Source organism: Sminthopsis crassicaudata, chromosome 1 (genome assembly GCF_048593235.1).
Source record: "Sminthopsis crassicaudata isolate SCR6 chromosome 1, ASM4859323v1, whole genome shotgun sequence".
In the NCBI taxonomy this organism is placed as follows: domain Eukaryota; kingdom Metazoa; phylum Chordata; class Mammalia; order Dasyuromorphia; family Dasyuridae; genus Sminthopsis; species Sminthopsis crassicaudata.
In genome coordinates, this window is record NC_133617.1 from 718,015,704 (window position 1) to 718,040,371 (window position 24,668).

At 32.7% G+C, this 24,668-nt stretch overlaps 1 protein-coding gene across 20 annotated transcripts in view; it reads right to left on the minus strand.

Moving 5' to 3' along the window:
* CHL1 (cell adhesion molecule L1 like) overlaps positions 1-24,668 on the minus strand; it is a 273,073-nt gene that overhangs the window by 109,378 nt on the left and 139,027 nt on the right. For 12 of the 20 annotated variants that reach the window (XM_074284088.1, XM_074284083.1, XM_074284087.1 and 9 more), the window contains one exon: positions 2,648-2,822. In XM_074284088.1, the coding sequence (XP_074140189.1) occupies positions 2,648-2,738 (91 nt within the window). In that variant the 5' untranslated portion in view covers positions 2,739-2,822. Of the gene's footprint in view, positions 1-2,647; positions 2,823-3,443; positions 3,494-22,370; positions 22,435-24,668 lie in introns of all 20 variants that reach the window. The other 8 variants (XM_074284075.1, XM_074284076.1, XM_074284081.1 and 5 more) reach the window with 3 other exon arrangements.

Sequence of the window (24,668 nt, forward strand, 5' to 3'; positions counted from 1 at the left end):
CAAGCCCATTTCCTGATTGTAATTAATTAATTAATTAATTGATTGGTGGAATTAGTTTTGGCTTCCCCATCTGTAATATAAGATGGTGCTATTATTGCTATTGATAATAATAACTTTGTAGACATGAGGAAATCATTATTATTAATATAGATAATGATAATAATTACAGATAAAAATGTTGTAACACTTTCAGATTTATATAATAACTTTATTCCCCAACTCTAAAATAGAGATGATGATAACACCTACTTCCCAGAGACAACTATTCTGTTTTAAAGCTGGTGAAACTCTTAAAAAAGGTTAAGTGGCTTGCCCATGGCCACACACATAACTGTCTGAGCTTGGGCTCAAACTCAAGTTTTCCTGTCCCCAAGTCCAGTGTTGTATTTACTTCATTACCTCACCTAGGCCAATCCTAAGTTTTCTCCCAGCTAAATGTGTCTATCTTTTTGTTTAGCTGTTGACTTTTCCCATGACATAAGGATATTAGCTCAAGTTCACTTTTCAGGCATGAAATAGATATATTACTGTTCATAAAATAAGAAAATGAATAATTATACCCATCAGAGCAAACGGCTTATCATGTGTCTATGGCAATTCTTTATCACAGTTTGATCAACCTTATTGCCCTTCAGATTACATAGCTCTACTTTATAGTTCAAGGTGATGATGAATAAATTATCATGGTAACCATCCCTCAGATATCAGTTAATACCTTGTGAACACCATGTTTATTAGAGTATTATTCCTTCTCATATTTGCCCAGCTTGTAAAAGCTCAGAAAAAGCTAATTATTCAGGGAATGAATCTAATGACCTTTGGGTATTTATAGGAATATACATTCAATATTTCAAATCCTTTTCTCCATAATTAGGCCAATTACCGAGGCAGCAGACTCTTTGACATTCAAATGGGATATCTGAGTCAGCTGCATTTTCCAAGGAGGACTCTAGAGTCCCTGAAATGCATGTATAAATATTCAATTCCTCCAAAAACATTCCATCAGTATTTGACAACAATTGTTTTCAAAGTACATCACACTACATGAATACTAAGGATTTTCACCAGTAAGCAAGACAAATAGATGGTACAAAATAACTTGGAAACCTCCTTTACTCCAGGGATAATTTGTAGATACCAATGAGGGGAAGAAACAGGATGGCTGAAGGGAAAGTAGGGAGGAGAATCAAAGGGCAGAGAATTTGTGTTAGAAATCCCAAATACAGATGGAGAAGGATGAGGAAGGAAAAAGGAAAAAAAAAAAGTTAAGTCCTCAGAAACCAGATCCCTTTCCTCTGTTTTCTCTTCAAACAATTATCACTCAAGTAATTTTGCTTTCAAAAATAAATCAATGAACCTCCTTTTTCATATATTAAGAGCTGGAAGGGACTTTTAATTTCATTTATCCAATATTTCCATCTTATAGGGAATAACACTGAAGGTCCACTAAGTGACAAAGTAGTGAGATGCAATAGAAAAAAGACTTAGGAAGTGCTCTGTCTCTTATCCCTCTTTGACAGCAGATAATATCTCCCCTTTTTTTCCTCTCCCTCTCCCTTCTTTTCTCTTTTCTTCTCTTTTCTTCCTTTCCTCTGCCTTTCCCTGTTACTGTAGCTGTCTCTTTCTCCCTTGCTCCCTCCCTGTCTCTGTCCCTGTCTCTAACTCTGTCCCTCCCTTCCTCTTTTCCTCACTCTCTCTCCCTCTCCCTGTACCTCTATTTCTCTTTCTCTCTGTCTCTCTGTCTCTCTCTATACTCCTCCCCTCTTTCTTTGTCGATATATAAATTTTTACAATATATTTATATCATCTTTATCTCTTTCCATCTTCATCTACCTATATGCCTTTTCTCATGAATACACATCTTATAGAGATGAAAAATAGAATAAATAATCATGGTAATCTAAAGAATATAAAGACTACTTTTAATTTTGTTGTCCAAAGCTCATTTTTGAATACACAAAACATTATACCTTTAAAAACTTTTATTCAAGTATAAAGGAAAATAGTTTAAAAGCTAAAATTAATTTTGAATAATTATTAAAGCTACACTTATACTGGTAAAGATGCTCTATTTGTCTATATGAGACAGGAGACAGAGGAGGGAGAGCTTTTCAGTAATTCTGCCAGCTATTTATCTGCTTGCTTTCCAGAATGAAGGAGAAAAAAATCAAGAGTCATAGAATAATTACAATTCAGGCTAAGTCATATAACATAAAAGGACAGAAGCAATTTTGCTGAGCAGTACAGGCTCCTCTGTATCATGAAGTTAAGTGGTATGGAACATAAGGAGTTTTTATTTTCCAAAATATAAATAACTACAATGATTTGTCATAGCACAGTGATTTCATTGAAATTCTTAATTGAGGAAAATCAAACCAAACCAACTCTCTCTAACAATGTAAATCATCCTTTACTATGCAACTAATATTCTTGGAGCAGTTCCTTGGGCCTTGAGAGTTTTAGACAACTTGTCTGACATCACACAGCTAGCACATATAAGCATCAATAGTTGAAGCCAGGCTTTCTTGACTTTCAAGCCAGCTTTTGTATCTATTACAAATAAATAACTTTCATTCCATTTGCTTTAAAAAATTAACCTATTTTCTACCATAGCTTCTAAACCAATTATTAGGTCTTGAAATATTACCTGAGATTGGTATTTCAATGGCTGCTGTTAATTTTAACATGAAGAAAAGCAGACATCTAATGTATCCTCTTCGGGTTAGCTGCATCTTCATAACTGGAGGAGGCTGGCAATCCAGAAAGAAGAGATGACTGAAGTTCTTTCACTCTGGGTTCCAAAGGAGGGGGAGGATTTGAACCTAGAATGTCAGAAAACAATGACAATAACAATGACGGTTAGCTCATATGCTCCAAATATGATTATTAAATTCCTGAAACTTCACATATGACTTCTATTAGGTCGTACTTTTTCTTCATTTTTATTTTCTGACATGGCTTTATGTATACATAGGCACACTTCTTACACAGGTCTCCATATCAGTTACACTGTGGACAGAGGAAGACTACCTTACATTGCCTGAGAATGAAAGGGTCAGTTAAAGCATAGGATTTTGGTAATCTTGCCAGTTATTATTTGTTGTATAACTGAAGGCAGTGTTCCATTTAGAAAGTGGACAATTAAAACTTAATTGTTTTAATGAATGGAAAACAGTACAAATATGGTCCCATTTATTATCATGACCCCTTTCCATTAAAATGCTTTAAAATGAACAGCTAATCCTATTTGATTCATTAATATTTGTAACAAACATGAAGCTTTGATTTTCTTGCTCTTTCCCTCTGTGCTGTTCAAAGTCACCAGCCTGGAAGGAAGAGCATTAGGGCTAGTGAAGGGAGAAACAAATGGATATGGACTAGTCCAATTTACTAATATATTCACTTAGGTTGAATTAGAAGAGATAGGAATATCAATCACTTACATTCCCTTAAGTTTTTCTTTCATTAAGAAAGGACTCTACTTCAAGCTTCTCTGGTAACAGAAGAGAAAATGAAATATTAGAGGCCTTAAGTGACTTACCTAAAGTCACATAGCTAGCAAGAATCAAAGTATTCCTTCCTCCAACTCCAATATTAAACAAACTATACCATGCTGGCTTTTTTTTTTCCTTTACCTTAAGAAGTAATAGAGGAAATCAAAGTATTACTGAGAAGGCAATAAGACAATTTGTCAAAACATAGGGTGACTAACAAATTCCCATATTGTATGAATTGCACCCAAAATTTGGGCAAAACAGCAACAAATAAACAAACAACAACTACGCAGATGGAAGATAGCTTAATAATATATCTATTAATATTTAATCCTTCAAATACTAAAGAAGAGAAAAAGAACTGTATGTGCCAAAATGTTTGTGGCAGCCCTTTTTGTAGTGGCTAGAAACTGGAAAATGAATGGATGCCCATCAATTGGAGAATGGTTGGGTAAATTATGGTATATGAATGTTATGCAATATTATTGTTCTGTAAGAAATGACCAGCAGGATGAATACAGAGAGGCTTGGAGAGACTTACATCAACTGAAGCTGACTGAAATAAACAGAACCAGGAGATCATTATACACTTCAACAACAATACTATATGAGGATGTATTCTGATGGAAGTGAATATCTTCAACATAAAGAAGAGCTAATCCAATTCCAATTGACCAATGATGGACAGAATCAGCTACACCCAGAGAAGGAACACTGGGAGATGAGTGTAAACTGTTTGCATTTTTATTTTTCTTCCCAGGTTATTTTTACCTTCCGAATCCAATTCTTCCTTTGCAACAACAACAACAAAATTCGGTTCTGCACATATATATTGTACCTAGGACATACTATAACATATTTAATATGCATGGGAATGCCTGCCATCTAGGGGAAGGGGTGGAGGGAAGGAGGGGAAAAATTCAGAACAGAACATATACTTATGTACTTTCAAAAAATTAATAAAATTAATAAAATTAATAAAAGAAGAAAAAATATTTAATCCTTCATTGAACTTTTTCCACATGATGTTAAGCACCTTGAAAGCAAGGACAGCCATGTCATGCCTTACTTATAATAACCACTTAAGAAAACTTTGTCCAATTGTATTTAAATAAAATTTAAATGCTTTTGTTTCGTATGTAAGACCCATAAATATAAGGGATATATGTTTGTGGGTGAATGTGTGTGTGTGTGTGTGTGTGTGTGTGTGTGTGTGTGTGTGTGTGTGTGTGTGAAGGAGGTTGTTTGTGGGGGTACTTGCACTTTTTTTACACTTTCTTCATCAGGCTACTTTTTACCAGTAGCTGTACTGAAATGATAATTATTTCTGTCAATACTATTATTCAGAATGCTACAAAGGGAGAAGATCAGATTTGGAAAAGCTACTTCAATCATTTGTGAAAGCACAGGGCTGAATGATGAAAACCAATGCTTGTAAATCCTATATCACAGTTAATCTAGTTCTATATCATTCTTCCTTCCTCCTTCCTTCCTTCCTCCCCTCCCCTCCCTCCCTCCCTCCCTCCCTCCCTCCCTCCCTCCCTCCTCTCTCTCTCTCTCTCTCTCTCTCTCTCTCTCTCTCTCTCTCTCTCTCTCTCTCTGTCTCTCTCTGTCTCTCTCTGTCTCTCTCTCTCTCTCTCTCTCTCTCTCTTTCTCTTTTTTCTCTCTCTCTCTGTCTCTCTTTCTCTTTCTCTCTCTGTCTCTCTCTCTCTCTCTCTCTCTCTTTCTCTTTTTTTTTTCTCTCTCTCTCTCTCTTTCTCTCTCTGTCTCTTTTTCTCTCTCTCTTTCTAGATATAGAACTAATTTTTAAATAGCCTTTAAAATGTGACACCATTGAATTGCTGCAGATGGAAAGTATATCAGACCATAACCTGAACAGGAAGAAACAAATAGACTATATTGATTTTGAAGAATTAAGTAGTACTTTCTATGATCCTAAATTTCTCGGAGACCCTTATTCTGAACATCAACATTCCTCTGGTGATGTTATATGGATTCCGTGATGCAATACTACAATATCTGGAGAATTAAAGTTCAGGGAGCTATGAGGGAGGGAAGCAAACTAGGATGCCATTGCAATAGTTTAGGGAAAAGATAATCAGAGTTTGTGCCATGAAAATGTGTATTAGTAGAGAAAGAAGTAGTCAGAAATAAGAGATGCTATTGTAGAAACATTAGGATTAGTCATATGATTGGACATGCAGGAACACAGAAATAGGGAAAGTGAGGACATCACTGGGATTGTGAATTTACAAGCCTTGAAGAATGATATAATCCTTGGCATAAGCAGGAAAATTTATTAGAGCAGGGCAGAGTTATTGAATTTTATATTGGGTATATTAAGAGAAGTTATAATGACAAGTCAAGAAAAATTGAATAAGCAGGCATTAACTAAGATACTGTGTAAGTACTGGTTATATGCATGTGGGTATTATGTATATACAGGTTATATGTATTTATGCAAGTATGCATGCATATATTATATATTTGCAGACACGCAGATATGAATAAATGCACACATTAATAGGCACACAAATCTTTATGTATATATTTGTGTGTATGTATATACACATATATACATACATACACAAGGGAGTAAAGGTAAAAAGAGAATCACTGCTTTCAAAGTGCTCACAGTCTATTGGGGGAGAGAATATATAATTATTTACAACCAACCTAATCAGGATTAATTAGAAATAATTAAGAGAGAGAAATCATTAGATTTAAGGGAGATTGAGACAGGCTTCTTGTGGAAAGTTTGGTTTTAACTGTTCCTTAAAGGAATACAGAAAAGTGAGGAAATGGAGATGAAAATTGCATTGGGCCAGCCATTTTGAATTAGCATTTTAAAATGGAGGGCTTTTCTGACATGTTGAATTTTAGATGCTTATAGACCATCAAAATGTCCAATAGGCACTTGTTGATGTGGCATGGAAGATCAAAATAAATATTGGACTTGAGTCAACTGAGGTGAAATAATCTTTAAGATTTAATGAATCCATCCAGTGACAGAAAATAGAGAGGAAAGGAAAAGGTCCTAAGACTAAACTTTAAGCACATACACTTTTGAGAAGATTGATATAGATAATCTAGCAAAAGGGTCTAAATAATAATAAGCCAATAAATAAGCTGAACAAGATAGAGCTGGTTTGAGTTTTGGGAGTAAACAGTATAGAATATTCAGGATGAGAGTGCCATGAATAGTGCTATATGTGAAGGGAGCTCAAAAGGACAAGAGTTTAATAAATAAATATCATCTGATTTGGCAATTATTCTGAATAAATCTGTAGTGAGGAATTTCAGTTAAATGGAAATTAGATTGCAAAGAGGTTTTTTTTTTGTTTTGTTTTTTTTTTTTTCAGTTCACTCTTGCCCTTCCTGTTCTCCTCCTGCGTTGTTTGTGTTCTTTCTCTTTTTCTCCTTCTCCTTCTATTTTCTCTATTTCTCAAATGAGTAAGCACATTAAGGTATGGAGAGATTAAGTATCCAACCTGAGATTATTAGTAAACCAGAGAACAAGGATTTAAGCACAAGTCGTTTACCCGTCAACCCAATACTCCTCCTAATACATCAAATCTCTATCCCTTAAAAAGTTAATTCTTTATTCAACTATAGCTTTTTTACAGTACTGGGAGACTTCTATCTTTAAATGTTCTTATACTAATGGCTTTGGTAGATGATATCACTTCTATCTTCAATATTCTCAGATGTTTTCATATTTAAGAACAAGCAAAATTATCTAAGATCATACACATTGTTGGCTGTCATAAAACAAGGTAGCTAGCAGCAAGACTGATTCACATCTGTTTAAGAAAGAATGAATGTAGTGGGAAATTTTTTACTTCCTTCTCATTTTAATTTATCTTTTTCTTTTGTGAAAGTTGATAAGAGCAGAAAGCTGATGTAACTTCTTATAATTGTATGATACCTTCTAATGATCATTACTTACTATCTAGTTCCTTTAAAAGTTGATGTTAATTGTTTTAGGGGCAGCTCATTTCTTTATTTAATGAGCTGCCCTTTATTTGTGGAGACCAAATTGTTCAAAACCCTGATGCTATTAAGGAACTATGTATTTCATATTCATATACCATAAATTATCCCTTCCTGAAGCAGGGAATAAAAATATCAGTCATTCAAGTAAGTGAGAAAATGTTAAAATCCCATTAATCTCCCAAAGTAGGTTAGCATCCTTAAGTACCTCAATTATTATATCAAAATAGCCCATAAACTAATTGCTCAATGGTGATGATCTAAGTGTGGGAATTTTAATGGTTTTAAGACAGTTTCAATCTCAGATAACTCATATAGAAATACTTCTATAATTTTTCTACCAAAGGAAACTCAATAAAGATTTGATAATTAAGCCCTAGAGATTTCTATATATTTTTAAAGTTTTGGGGTACAATGTTTGGGGTTATGTTTGTTATCTCATTCTTATCTCTTTTTTTTTCTTTTTTAAATAATGTTCAAGGTGAAATGGCCCGGCACTATTTCTTTATGGTATTAAACTTTTTCTACATTCAATACTCAATGAAATTTTGTACACATAGGCAAATTATATTTTATTTGATTATTTTTTGAATATATATGTGTGTTTTATTATGCAAATATATGAAGAAAGGTATTGAGAAGAGACAAATATAAAGGCAAATAGAATATAATTATCCAGAAACAGAGAGACAGGCAGAAAAATAGAAAAAGAGAGGCAAAAAAGAGATTAGATCTGTCAATTCAATTATTTTCGTATCTTCATCTACTGATACAGAGATCAGCATCTTATCAATAACATACAATCTTAAGACTTCCCAGAACAAAATTCTATGTCTTTTTTACTATTTATTCATTTCTCTCTGTCTCTGTTTCTCTCTGTGTGTCTCTCTCCCTTTCTTTGTCTTTCCCTTTCTCTTTTTCTCTCTCCCCTTCATCTCTCTTCTTTCTCTTATTTCTTTTTCTATGTCTATCAATCTCTGGTTTTAGCATTGAAATTTCAACCAATGTCTCCCTTGCTCTGAACTCACTATTCTGTTCATTTAACCAAGCTACTTCTTGTCAAGTGATTTTATAAAGATGGAATTATGAGTCTAGTTCATATAATCAGAACACGTCCTTATAGCAGAGAGTCAACATCAACAAAGCTATCAGTCTCCTGGGGCTATTTAATGGTTAATTCTACATGTGACCTTATCTTTTTATAAGATTCTGATTTCATTTATGAGAGACATGCATGTTAAGAGGGTATTACTTAAAAGCCACTAGTAATGAGAAATTGACCGCCTGCAGGGGAGAAGTTGCATTAAAAGATGACAAAAGAGAACACAGGAATAGCTTTCAGATTATAGAAAGAAAAGCTCTTTGTCATTTCATCATGCAGAAAATATGGAAAAGATCTGCCTATAGACTATATCTATTTTGTAGCATAAGATTAATGCAATTTTAAATCTCAATTTGTCTTTCCTGTTAAATGAATGATTTTTACATCACAAATTCTAAAATTCAGTGAAATAGCGGCCAAACTCAGGCTGAAATGAAATAATAATAAGGTTCTTGGACATAGCCAAAATTAGTAGCTCTCCCTCTTGGAAATGTTAAGGGCATTTAACTCAAATCCCAAGTGGTTGTCAATATAGCCCTAAAGCAGTTGAGGTTTTAATTAACTGTCTGTGAAAGCTAGCAATAAGCAAATAAATAAATAGTCTGCCTCTTGCTGCCCTTCTGTAGAAATAATAAAAGTCTCCAACTTCCTTCTTAAGGGGAATGAAAATTCTGAGAGTCATATCAGATATACTGGTCACCAGATTGATTTCTCAAGAAAATAGGCAGAATTTAAATGAGTGATGGCTGCCTTGAGATATTAAAAAAGAAAAATGAAGAAAAGAAAAGCAGATAAGAGATCCATATGTTCAATTCATCTTGAATTAAAATCAAGAAAAATAAATACATTTCCATCCAGTAGTTTTTGTGCTTTGTTTTCAATAAGAAAAAAGAAGCTATCCATCACAAGGTGTTGTTTCTTTTGTTGTTGCTGATATTAACATTCTTATCACCACCAGCATCAGTATCTACTTAAAATTACAACTACTATTGCTGCTGCTGTTGTCTCAGATTCCAGGAAATTCTGAGCCAAATATATTGCACTCACTTTTAATAGTGAACTTATCTCCGGCAGTGGCAATTCTCTTTATTTATTTAGATATATCTATTTTGCTTTTGTCCCTCAAGTTGTGATTGTATATTATATTCAAACTGTATCCCTTTGATAAGAAGAAAGGGATAAAGGCCAATTTTGTGAAATATATTTCATATTACACTCTGAACTTTAACACCAAAAAGACCAAGTATATACAACTAAATTAAAAACTTTTTGTCTCAATGATGCTTTGATGATATATATGTGACCATGAATAAGGTAGTTTCTTTCTATGGAAAATGGGGATAATTATACTCTATTACCCATCTCAAAAGATATTGAGAAGAAAGAGCTAAGGAAATACAAATGGGCCATAAAGCTGATGCAATTATAAAGTTAAAAGAGCTTTAAATTATCAGTAATTATAATAAAAGCAGATGAAATCAAAGAGCTATTAAAATCTGAAGAAAAAGTTGAAAAACTTAAGGTGATTGAAAAATGTCACAACACAAATTCCAAAGATTATACTTAGAACCTACAGTAATGAAAATGCTACAAAAGATGAAAAGGATGAGCTTGCTTAGATTGCTATTTCAAAAAGCCCTTTTTGAGTTTAAAAATGAATTAAAATAGCAGGGCAATTACCCAATCACAGAAATACAAAAGAATTGGTATTTATCATAGTTATAAGGAATGAGCACATTTCCACCAAAATATGTCAAAAATGAGTCCAAAACTGAACTCATTCTCCCCCCAAAAAAACAAACAACAACAAACAAACACACAAAAACTGTTTTGTTTTGTTTTGTTTTTCCCTAGCTTTCCTATTACAATGGAGGGTTCCATTAACCTCAATCACACAGATTTGCAACATAAGCATTATTACAAATGCATGATTCTTTCTCATTCCCAATATCCAATCAGTTGCTAAATCCTTTTTCTTTTCTTTTCTTTTTTTTTTTTTTTTAACCTTCTCAATCTCTCACATCCATCGCCTTCTTTCTTCTATAATTTCCACCTTTCTGGTGCAGGGCTTCATCATCTCAAACCTAAATTACTGCATTAGCTTACCAGATAGGCTCCTAGTTCCAAATGAATCTCCACTCAGCTGTCACAAAACAAAACCAACTGACTAAACCCTTTTTTACAATTTTTTTTTGTAAATTTCATGTGGTAAATATGCATAAAAAGTCTTTTGCTTTCATTTTTGGATTTAGTATTTTCTCTGATCCTTATAACCTCACCAGTAGGAATTATGAACAAGAGATAGAGCAATTTCATTTATCTTGGTGGTCTAGGTCACCAAGAAAAAAAAAAAAAAAGCTAATCCATAACATTCACTCAGCACCCTTTGCCCCACTGCCCAGTAGGTTTCAATTGTGGTAAAAGGGCAGAAAATGTCTACTCACAGGCTCACAGTAGAGATTCAAAAAGCAGAAATTTGTTCAGGCTGCTACAATAGTGAAGAACTCTATAGCATATTGGAATAGGAGCACTTATGCCTCAATAGAACTCAGTCAGAGAACTGGAAAAAGTAGGAACTAAGGCTTGATATCTGTGTGAAGTGGAGACATGTGACTAAGCCTGAGGAAGAGAGTTCATACTTCAAATGGGGATATTTTCCCGCCCCCTCATTTCCCCACCAAAGTCATGTCACTCACATCATTTCTGGCAGAAACCAAGACTATAAATCTTGACTTACCCAGCTAGGAAGAAGGTTGAGGCAGCTTGGAAATTCAACCCCCAGGGATATACTCAAAGGGAAGAGTGTCAAGAAATAAGCAATATGGAAAAAAAGGAATAAAAAGGAATGAAATTGTCCACAAATTTCAGAAGGAAGAATTTCACTTAAAGACTTGGAGTAAAAGCAGATTGAACAACAGAGTATGTGAATGTGTGTATATATAGATGTATGCACATATATGTACATATACAAACCCACATATATGCAGTATGTACATGTATTTGTTGACAATTAGTTGTTTCACTCATGTCTGACTCTTCATGACCTTAATTGAGGTTTTCTTGGCAAGGATAACAATGTGGTTTGCCGTTTCCTTCTCCAGCTCATTTTACACATCTAGAACTGAGGGAAAGAGGGTTAAGTGACTTGGCTAGTCATACAGCTAGTAAGTGTATCTGAGACCACATTTGAATACAGGTCCTATACACACACATATATGTGTATATGTATGTGTAGGTGGGTATCCAGGCTAGTTGTCTTCATATATGTGTCCATATAACCTTATATATGCACACATACACATACAAATAAAGTTTTATATATAGATATATGTGCATACATGTGTGTAAGAGAGACAGAAGGGAATATATCCTACTGAAAAAGAAAAAAAAAAAGAAAAAGAAAAATCAGGCATTCTTGGATAAACATTTCAAGAAAAAGGAATAAGGGATAAAATCCAATGATTGATAGAACCACATGGATTCTGAAAAGAACTCAGTAGAACATCCCTAAATGGTTTAAAAGGGAAACAAGAATATTAAAAACAGAGGTAATGACCTCAACAATAAAACATAATTGGCAGAAGAGAAAAAGACTTGAATCTATGGTAGCAAGTCTTATTAAAGAAATAAAAGTAACTGATAATGAGTGCAAGTTTATGGAAATATAGGACAAACTGGAAGAACATAGTAAATATATTAATAATAACAATACAATATTAAAAGAATTTATGATATCTATATAAGCAAAAACAACTTCAGGCTTATAGGAATTCCAGAATAATACAGCCAGTCAAAACCTGATCTTTATAATGCAAGCAAAAACTGAGACCTATTGAAGACCAGTATCTGCAACTGCATCCAGGATCATCTCCAGTCATCTTTGTCTATATCTGGCCACTGGACCCAGATGGCTCAGGAAGGGGAAGTGAGGCACATGACTTTGCACAGTCCTCCCTCATTTAAATATATGCCATAGCATTACCTCTAACATGTCATGATCATTATTGAGACTAAAGGACTAAAAACAACAACAATACTAAAAACTTCCTAGAATTTCTGAACACAGAAAGTAGAATGTCAGATGAAAAAATAAACAGAATGCCTCTATAAAAAAAAAAAAAATCAAACAAAAACATTGCTGCAAACTCCAAGAAATGTAATGATAAAATTTAATAATTACACCGATAAACAGCAAATTCTGTAAAGAACCAGAACAAAAACCTTCAATTATAAAACAAATGAAATGTATTATATGCACTCTCACCAGAAACCATAAAAATGAATGAATTGTTTCCCAAAGAATAAGAAAGTATAAAATTCAATTCAGAGTGACTTATCTTTCAAATATGACTTTGCTCATTCACAAAAAAGTAGATATTTAGTGAAAAGAGATGTTTGAAACATTTTTTGAAATAAAAACAAACTTTAAGCAATCAATTGCTTCTCAAATAACAGACAGGAACAACAACTCAACAGTAACAACAAAAAGTAAGCAAATAAATCAATCAAGAAAAACAAAAATAAAGTACACCAAAGATAGTATTAAGAAATTTCTTTCCAAATGCATATAAGAGGGGTGAAAACAGAAGTAAAGATGAAGAAACAGGCCTAAAGCAGTATAGTCAAAAACTCACAATACTCCTCTTAAATTGAATTATTGTTTTTGTTATTTTTGTTATTAGATAAAATTTTTGGATGTGAAGAGGCATAGAAAGAATAAGAAATAATGAAAAGAAAATAGGTTATATTCCCTAATAAAGGGCAAGTATGACAATAAAGAGAAGGGGTGAGGAGGAAAGAAAAAAAGTCTCCTGTAGTATTCCAAGAGAATATTCTTAATATTCCAAGAGAATAGATAGAGAAAATGGTGAAAAGACATGGGAAAAAGTTATAAGGAAGAAATATTGTTTTAATTTTAGTAAAGGTTACCACAGTGATTATAGTACTGGGCCTGGAATTGAATAGAACAATTTGGCCTTTGACACATACTAGCTATATGGTACTAGGCAAGTCACTTAACCACTGTTTGCTAATTTCCACAACTGTAAAATGGGAATAACAATAGCAATTATCTCTGTGGACCATAGGGAGAATCAAATGAGATAATAATTTTAATATGTTTAGAACTATGTCCAAAGCAACATTAATTCTTAATATGTTGGATTCCTTCCCATAAGATAAGAGAGATATTTTATAAACAGAGATAGGGATCATGATTGAATATAATCTACTGTGTAATCTATCATGATATATTAGAGAAACTCTTCTTTTACCCTCAGGAAAAGGGGAAATGACTCCTGTAACAACCAATGCCAAAAAAAAAAAAAAAAAAGAATTGAGAGGCATAGATTCAGGGAAGACATGTTGAGATAAATGGAAAAAAAAAAAAAAAGAAAAAAAGATAAGAATAACAAACAACAAGGAACTATAGAATTAAAGATTTAGAGATCCAGGAAAATTCTTACCATGGAGCAAAATTCTTTCTATCACCAGCAGGAATTGGTATTTCTAATATTGGAACACAATTAAAAAAAAAAACCAAACACTATAATAGTTAAGAAGAAAAAACCTAAAATCATCACCCTAAAAGTTTTAAGTCTATGGAGAATATTGACAATAAAGAACTATATAAGGCTATATAAACAGAATGAAATTTTTTTAAATGAATATAATGAAGGAAATAAATCTTCTTTGGAAAATAAGTGATTGAACAAATATAACCTATATCAAATTGTTGAGGGATAAAGCACCTCATCCATGTTATTAGGAGTCCCCAGGTTGGTATCACAGGTATGGGATGAGAAAGAATTTGCAAATTGAGTTTGTCTCCAAGTTAAGGGGTAAAATTTTATTATGCTGACAGCTGTGGGCTAAGTTCCAAAAGGGATTAGCAAGGAACCAAGAGAAAATAGATAGATTTATAGGACAAAATTAGATCAGAGCTTCATGTTACTTATTTGCTAATTTTATAGCTTACAGGTAGGTTTGAGAGGTGGTCTGTTCACTATTGTTTCAGGAAATTGGTTATCACTAACCAACAGATTATCTATCTGAGAGTGAGTAATGTTTTTAGGACTATTCTAAGGCCAGAAGACTTTAGAATCATTGACAGATAAATTGTTAGTATAACAGCATTCTAAGCTTCAAGATCACTAATATATCTTCCTAAAGTCTAAGGGAAAAAATATTGTTATATTCCTAGGCCAAAAGACTTTACAATCATTGATGGACATATTTTTAGAACAATAGCACTCTAAGGTCGGGGACTTTAGGATCACTGATTCTAAAGGAAGACTTTAAGATCACTGATTCTAAAGTCAAAATACTTTAGAATCATTGACAGATTGTTAGAACTGAAGCACTCTAAGGTCAGAGATCTCCTCACTTCAATGTTTCCCCTAGAATCTGTACACCAATAAAGTGACCTCATTTGGGATTTTCTTGACAAAAATATTACAATAATTTGTCATTCCCTTTTCCAGCTCATTATATATATGAGAAAACTGAGGCAAATAGAGTTAACTAGCTTGCCTAAGGTCAAATAGCTAGTAAGTGTCTGAGGCTAGTTTTGAACCCACATCTCTCTGAGTGCACGCTTAGCCTTCTATTCACTATTCCAACTAGCTGCCCTAAAATAAATGCTTAATAAATGATTACTGAATTATTGATTGATTGATTCTGAAATTTAAAAAAAATGTTTTAGGATGTAAACATTTAACACTACCAAAATAACTTCTAGTAATTAGAATTTTACATCAAAAGATAACTATTTTTATGGACTTCTAGATAAATCCCCATACTACAAATACTACATATATATTTGAACAGTCAACCAATACACTCTACTTATACCAAATGATTAATGCCAGAGAGAATTTATGCCAGCAATTACTAAGACAACAATGTTCCACTAAAATCTGAGGACAATATTTTTAGTATCAACTACATACAATCTCCAAACTACAAAGAACAAAAAGTTTTCAAAACATAAAGATCTAGAAAAGGAGATTAAATTTAAATCATGTGGGAAAAGAATGAGACACACATTCATTCTGTTATAGTAGTTGTACTAAAGATTCTTTAGTATATTCCTTATACCCTCTAAACACTGTTTAAAATTACAAAAGGCATTTAAGTTACCTACCTCTGCCATAGTTTAATTAAATATCAGACAACACACTGGCTTATCATGACCCTTTATAAATGAACATCAGTGAAAGATTAATGATCATTATTATCATCACTTAACATCAACCTACCATATTTTATTTAAGGAATGTAATGAACTCAATATGCATTACTCCCTTTCATGTTCCTACTAATCCTAAACTTAATAATATTATTTGGCCTATTTCATTTACAAGGTAACAGACTCATAGAGGTGATATAACTTGCTGAGTGCCCTGCTTACCTCAGTTTTGTTGAAAAATCTAGCAAAAGGGAAATACACAAAGGGATATACAAAAAAATTTGCCAATTAGCTAAAAATGGCTAGAAATCTGCCACTCATGATGGGAGAGCAAATAATCAATGTTTTTTGATAATGTTCATTAAATGATGACAAATTATATTATGGTGTATCATTTCAACATATTTACAATATTGGCATTAGAAGTTTATGCCTGACAGCTGATATCATGATTTTTCTAGAAAAACTAAATTGATTGGCTAAAGTAATGCTCCAAAGCATTAAGAGAATCTCATTACTTTTTGAAACTAAAATGTTAAATCCTAATTTAAGCTCATTCTCCTATCTTATTGAAATTTCTCTAATAGTGATCCATAGAGAACAGAAAAAATATTTATTATTTTTACAAAAAATTATGCACAGGTAATTTTCCAGCATTGACAATTGCAAAACCTTTTGTTTCAACTTTTCTCCTCTTTCCTCCCACCCCTTCCCCCAGATGGCAGGTTGAACAATACATGTTAAATATGTTAAAGTAAAAGTTAATTACAATATATGTATACATGTCCAAACAGTTATTTTGCTGTACAAAAAGAATAGAACTTTGAAGCAGTGTACAATTAGCCTGTGAAGGAAGTCAAAAATGTAGGCAAACAATAATACAGGGATTGGGAATTCTATGTAGTGGTTCATAGTCAACTCTCAGAGTTCAGAAAAAATATTTTAAATGGATTTTTCTTAATGGACTAGGAATAGGAAATGGGAAATAGGGACCTCAAAAATAATATGTAAACGTTTACAAATTTTTTTTGGAGAAAAAACTCAATGGAAATGAGATAGAGGCAAATTAAATGATACTATTTTAGAGTTTATTAGTAATTTTTTTTTTAAATCCACGGAAACAATTGCACTTAGTTCAAAAATATTCAGTTTACAATCCCTTTGTTACTGTGTCTTAATAAGAAAAGAAGGAATGTTTACAGCCAAGAAGTGTTATGGTGACATTCCATTCCACCAGGAAACATTATTAAGCTGTCTTGCCTGCCATCAGTTGCAGAGAGGAAATCTCATTTACTACAAATCAGTGTAGAAACATTTTTGATAAGCCAATTTCTGTGGTGTTCTTCCAAAGTAAGCTTTAAAGCACCAATCCCTAACATTATAGCAGACAAGTAGGATTATATTCCCACCACATATAACAATGATGAGATTCTGTTCGTGACTTTCTATGATTCAATCAGTAGATTTATTCTTTAGTTCTTGTCTGTAACACACATACCTGTGTTCATTTAAATTTTATTTATTTTTTTCATAAGGAGGAAAAAAAGATGGACTCAAAATAAAAAGTGAGATGTTTTTGAATAAGGCTGTTTTTTACCTTCACAACAAAAGTAACCTTCACTTCTTTCTCACCCCCTATCTCTGGAAACAAAGAGCACTTTTATTTCAGTTATTTTTGTCATTTTTAGAAAAGCATAGAATATTCTCTTGAATCAGGAATCCAGTTCTATGAGGGATAAGGAGAGTACATTTGCATAAGTCTATGATGTGAATTGTTCAAAACCTTACAACCCAGGGCATATAAAGAGAATTTTTTAAACTTTTTTTTGAAGGATTTATTTTCTTAATATTCTAAATCAATTTGTATGTGTCATAAACACATAGATCCACAAATAAGTGTTAATGGATTTTAATCCACATACAAAAGAAGGATCAACAACCCCAGCTCTGTTTGGCAAATCTGCTGAGCATCCCTGCTTTGTTAAGTAATAAGACAAAGAGATTTGCTTATGGTGTTAATCAGTATCCCTTCATAACCTTTCCTTCATCTTCACACAGAATCATTATGCAAGAGCTCCAAGCAGAGTACATTTTATAAAAGCCTAATCATACTCTTTCCCAAAAGATTCATTATTGTACATTCATCAATCTTAAGACTATAAATATGAAAAATAATTTTTCATACTATTTGATTGCATGAAATGGGGAAATATTTGAAATTATAGTCTCCCATCAAGATTCCTGAATAATCTTTTAACTATGGATCCTGTGTGCCCACACAAACTTCTTCCTGTCAAAATTTTCATCTATTCTGTTTTTCTGATACTAAATGAAATCAATGGAGGTAGGGGGAGTACAATTAAAAAAAATGAAGAAATTATGAAAGAAGAAGGAAGTGTAGGAGGAAAGAATCAATGTCCTTTTGCCATGCTGTATGGTCAAAGGATCTGGGACAATGAGACTGGGAAGGGATAAACAAGTCCAAGAGTGATACAAGCCAGACCAATGACTCACCCAGCAGCCATAAAAGATGGAATGAGAAGAGCCAACAATTCTGTCAGTAGAAATTAGCCAGAAAGAATGTATTATTCCTTATTCATTCATTTTAAGAAGCATTTGTTAAGTGCTTTCAGATTCACAAATCACTTCTCTTACAAATTCTGATATAGATATGTGTGAAACTTCTGTCCCACCATTGGTAGATTCATGAATCCATATAGATTGTTTCTTTCTATGCATCAACTAATGGCTAGGTATTAAGATAAATTGTTTAAAAAACTGTTTCTCCTATCAAACACTTTCTATTAGACTGAGGAACACCATATGAAAGAAATAATTTAACACAAGCTAAGTACAAATTATAAGCCGAGTGACTCAAAGGGGACTAATGAATATATAGACCTAAGAACTAGATTTTATACAGGGAAAATTGTTTTAAATCACTGTTGGAGAAAGGCAAAGTAAAACAACTGTAACATACCACCTCATATCTCTCAGTTTAGCTAAAACTGGGACATTAAGGCATTGTTGGTAAAGTTGTGAAATCCAACCATTCTGGAAAGCAATGTGGAATTATGACAAAGGACTATCAAATTGTGCATACTTTTGACCCAGCAGTGCTATTAATGGGTCAGTATCCCAAGGAAATCATAAAGGAGAGAAAAGGAACCACATGTGTAAAATATATATGCAGCAGCTCTTTTTGTGGTAGTAAAGAATTGGAAAAATGAGTAGATGCCCATCAATTGTGGAATGACTAAGCAAGTTGTAGTATATGAAGATAATGGAATATTATTGTTCTATAAAAAAGATGAACAAGCTGATTAAAGAAAGACCTGGAAAGAGTTACATGAACTGAATGTAAGCAGATCCAGGAATGCAATGTACATAATAACAGCAAGAATGTGCGATGATCAACTATGAAAGTCTTGGTTCTTCTCAGTGATTCAGTGATCCAAAGCAATTCCAATAGACTTTGGGCAGAAAATGCCATCTGCATCCAGAAAAAAACAATTATGTAGTATGAATGTAAACCAAATACATGCTATGTTCACTACTTTTTTCCATTTTAAAAAATCTGTTTCATGGTTTTTCACTTTTGTTCCAATTTTTCACTCCCAACATGATTCATAAGGTGATGTGTGATAAAAACAAATAAATTTAATTTAAGAAAAAAAATAATTAAAAAAAGAAGTAGACGAGTTGAGTCTCCTAGATGACATAGGAGAAGAAGGACATTTGAGTTATCAGAGAGCAATAAATAGTCTATGGAAAACGTTCAAGTAGGTGTAGCAGGTTAAAAAGTAGAATGCCATGAAAAGAGATCAGCAAGCTTCCAGTGAGACTTAAATATAAAATTTATAAATAAGATAAATGCACAAATGGCCTAGAAATATACATCCTGGCCACATGATAAAGGCCTTTGGATGACAAACTTGAAAGGCAAATATTATCTCCTAGAAAGCAATCAAATTAGCTATACATTCAGTGGACCCTATTACAAAAAAGAACTTAAGTCAGTTATCACCTTCAACCTTTAGTCCAAAATGTTTTAAAGGAAACAATTCTCAAGGATTCATAAAACTGATAATTTTGGGAGTTTGTAAATAGCATTGTCACACAGTTGTAAAACAAGTGTTTGGTAAATCATAAAAGCTATGTAAAGTTGGGTTTGTGTTGTTATTTATTAGCTCTCATAAAATTTAAACTGATTAAAATATCACTTTTAGTTAAGATGGTGACAAATCCAGTGCAGTCTAGACATTAGTACACCTGAGTTCAAAAGTCCAAGAATACTATCTTGTCATTCCTATATTTTCTGAGTCATCTGGAAAAATCTGAGATTAAAAATCATTTTACTAGTGAGGCATTATGGAGGGCAGAAAACTAATAATCTTAGATTTCATGGCATTTATAGTTAGAAAAAGGAATCACCCAAAATAGAGACTGAGAACCTCAGAGACACCATCTCATTGTAGGGAGAGAGAAAAGACAAGATACTAATGATAAGAAATACTATGAAACCTTATAAATCACAGATTAATTAATGAAATGATTGATCCCCTAAGAAGAAAGCAGAGTAGGACTAATCAGGGAGGACCTTAAATGGAATGGTTATTGGGAGGACATAATTGTATGATTGTGATGCTGGCACAAAACTGCCTAGCATGGCAGGCCCTTCTCAGAAAAGGTGCTGTGCTCTATGAGCAAAGTAGAATAAAATTAGCTCAGAAGATATGTGAGATGCCCAAAGTTAGAGAATCCACCCCAAATGTTCATAGGGACTATTTTTGTCCAAACTGTGGCAGAACATTCTGAACTCAAATTGTTCTGATAAGTCACAGTCAGACACACTAACTTGACTCTAATGTAATGATATCACTTTAATCCTCTGAGAATTAAGGACAACAAAAAACAATCAACTGGTGATATCCTATTTTGAATAACTGTAGTCAGTCACATTTATCACATGCTTACTATATGCTGGTCACTGTGATAAGTGTTAACAAATTAAAAAAAAAAAAAAAAGGAAAGCCAATTCTTGACCTCAAGGATATTACTTTTTTTTTTTTTTTTTTTTTAAATGTGAAGACAATACATAAAAGAGCAACTGGGAAGGTTGCAGAGGTAAGCCAGATTCCAAGGTACCCAGGCAGAAGCATGGTGATTAAATCAATAAGAGGTGCCTGCTTTGGTCCCTTCCCCAACAGAGAGGATTCTGGAAGAATTCATCAATGTGAGAAGAAGCTTGAAATTGATTATAGTTCTTGATTAATTCCTATGCTTAGCTCTTCCTACCTGATGGAGGGCAATTACAATTATTAAGATCTAAGTGTCTACCATACTAGTTACTCTTTTGTTTGAGAGTCAAAAGTTTCTCCCAAGTATAACCAGATTCTAGAAAGAAACAAAGATGATACTTTTTAGCCTGTTGGAAAGAAAGAAAATTTCACTTTGTTTCTACAGAAAGGAAAAAAAAAAGTAGTAAAGTTAGCACCATTGAAAAATGTCTGCTTTCATGATAACTTAAGACCTACCAAGGGCAATTTGGATAAATCTATGGTCAGAGAAATTTGGTTCTTATTCTAAGTGTAATATTTCTCTTTCCAGTCTTGAAAAAGTTTAACAATCATGGGCCATAGAGTTATCCCATTAAAAACAAGAAGTTTGGATCAGATGGCCTGTTTCTACCATTCTAGCTGCAAATTTATTATCTGATAATTAGTATTCAATCAATAAATCAATCTATAAAAAATGAGTAAACACTTCTATAAGCCTAACATTGTAATACCAGCAAAGTATTGGCATAATAATGGGTTTTAACTTCTTTTCCTCCAATATCTCCAAGGAAAACAGATTAGACATATTCCAAAGTAATGTTTTTGAAATCATTCTCACAATCTATGATTTTTTTTTCTAGTGAATTGCTATCAACTCTCATAGGGAGCAACAAGACCCCATTACACAAAATTTGAAAATATCTAAGAAAAAATTAATTTTAGAAAAGCCTAGAAAGACCTAAACTGATGCAAAGTAAAACAAGTAGAACCAAATGTATACATTGTACAATAACAGCAAAAATGTGTGATGACCAGCAAATTCAATTCCCTAATTTTGCATAAATATATATACTATATATATATATATACATATGTTTATATATAATCATGCATGCATATATACATTAGAACTTTTTAATTTTTTTCAGAAGTTTTAATGTTCATAATTCATAGCTACATATCATCACCAAAAAAATATTGGTTTCCAAAGTGAAGATTTTTGTGTCAATGAGCAAATTAGGATCACTGAAAACCCCACACAATTTTCTCAATGTAATGGAATTAGCTCTCTACTTATCTATAATTCAGTTATATAGCAAGATCATCTATCTTCACTGTATTTACTTTTTTCATTTTTTTGTTTTTTTCTTTATTGTTTTATTTTTCTGATTATATGTGTATATTATTTTTTAAAATACACATTTCTTTATGAATCATGTTGGGAGAGAAAAATCTGAACGAAAGGGAAAAATCATAGGAAAGGGAAAAAATCAACAGAAAAAAAGAAGTAAACATAGCATGTGTTGATTTACCTTCAAACTCTATAGTTCTTTCTGGATCCAGATGGCATTTTCTATCCAAAGAAATTGGGATTGCCTGGGAACAAATACATTGTAACTATAGATAAGATCTATATGTTTACATCTATCTATGTGTTTATTTCAATAGATAGATATATAGAGATATATTAGACTAGTTCTGTCATCTCATTGGTAAAGGAATGTCTCCATTTGCTTTTTCATTCACTAAGGAGAGAATAATGGTCTTAAAACATGTATCTAGTCATGTAGCAGGGAGAACATGAGAAAGAAGGGAGGAAAGTATTTCAAGTATTTTAAATACACACTAATTTTAAAAATGTTTGCTTAAGTTTTTGTTCAATTATATTTTTTTGTCATTGTTCATTTTGCTTTAGGACTTTCCTAGTCTTCTCACATATTTTCACACATACACCCACAAAAAGGATCTTAGCTTATTTTATGGAGGCAGAAAGAATGTAAAACTAAGAAATGTTCTTTTTTGTTAAACTAGTATCTAGAATGTTTCCTTTGCCAATCTAAATATTTTATATTTCTCAATTACATGTAAAATAATTTTTAAATTTTACATTCAAAATTTTTTGAATTCTAAAGTCTCTCTAACATTCCTTTTCCTACATCTTCGTTAAGAAGGCAAGCAAGATAAATATGATAAATTATATATGAGCAATCATACAAAACATTTTCATGTTAACCATGCTATAAAAGAAAACAGGCCAAAAAAATTACAAAAAAAAAAAAAAAAAGCAAAAAGAAGAAAATTAAAGGAAATTTAAAAGTATCTATTTATCTATCAATTCTGTCTCTGGCGGTAGAAAGTATTCTTAATTATAAATTCTTTGAAATTATATTGGGTAATTTTATGGCTGAGAATAGCTAAATAATTCACGGTTGATCTTTATACAATATTATTGTTACTGCATATAATATTCTATTCACTTCACATTATATCAGTTCATAGAGGTCCAGATTTTTTCAGAAAGTATTCTCCTTATTTCTCATAGCTTGATAACATTTCATTACAATCATAAACCATAACATGTTCAGCCAATCCCCAATTGATGGGCATCCCATTAATATCCAATTCTTTGCCCCCAGAAAAGGAGCTTCTGTAAATATTTTTTGTACATTGGGAATGTTTCCATTTTCTCCAATATCTTTGGTAAACAAATAAAATATTGCTATGTCAAAAGGTAAGTTCAGATTTATAGATCTTTTGATATAGTTCCAAACTGCTCTCCCAAATTGTTGAACCAGTTCACAATTCCACAATGCCACAAACAGGGGTATTAGTGTCCTTGACTTTTTCTTTTCATGTGAAGTATAATGGATTCTGCTCCAATCCCTCATTTTTACTTTGTATTTATTTGTGTCTCTTTTCAAATATATTTCTTGTAAAGAATATATTGTTATATTCTGATTTTTAATCCATTCTGTTATTTAGTGTTAGAGTAGAGGGTAAATCTCAAGAGCAGAGTATGAGGCACTCCATTTTATGAGTGAATTCATCTCATTCACATTTACCGTTATGATTACTAACTGTATTTTCCACTATCCTATTTTCCCACCCCCACCCTGAGAGCCATTTTGGCATCTTTCTCTATATGTGCTCCCTGGACCCAGATAGTTCTGGAGAGGTATGTGATCATTTGTTTCCTCTTTTGTGCTCTGGTCTGTGAGTGACTATGAATACTCTTCTCCATATTGCAACTATGACCAGAATCCTTGTTCCCACATAAGCTACTACAACTACTCTTCTCTGCCCTAGAAGTCCCTGCTCTCCAGTGATTCCAAATCCTAGGCTAGTGCTCTCTTCACTCTGTGAATATGTCCTGGAACTGTATATGGACACTGCAATACAGTCCTGTACCTAGAGCCAGAAAATGGGCCTCTAAATTCTCCTTTTAACCAATTGTCTGACTTATTACCTATGAGCTAAGAGCTCCTGAAGCTGCTACTGTTGTAAATAGAACCACCTCTAATATCTGTTTCTGGCTTTAGGGCATATGTTATACCATTCTAGGTATAACCACACTCTGGTGAAATAAATGTCTCTGGCCCTGAGTTGCCTTGGGCTGGAAATTGTTTCACCCCAATTTTTTATTGATTCTTCTACTCCAGAATATGATTTGAAGCATTATTACAAAGTTGTTTGGAGGGGGGATTTTGGAGGATTTTGATGGCTTCTTTCATTTACTCCACCATCTTGATTCCAAGTTTTGTTAAGCCCATAAGTGGCATAATGTAACTTAACAAATGAATTATAATTTAAATTAGTTCTTAATTATAATA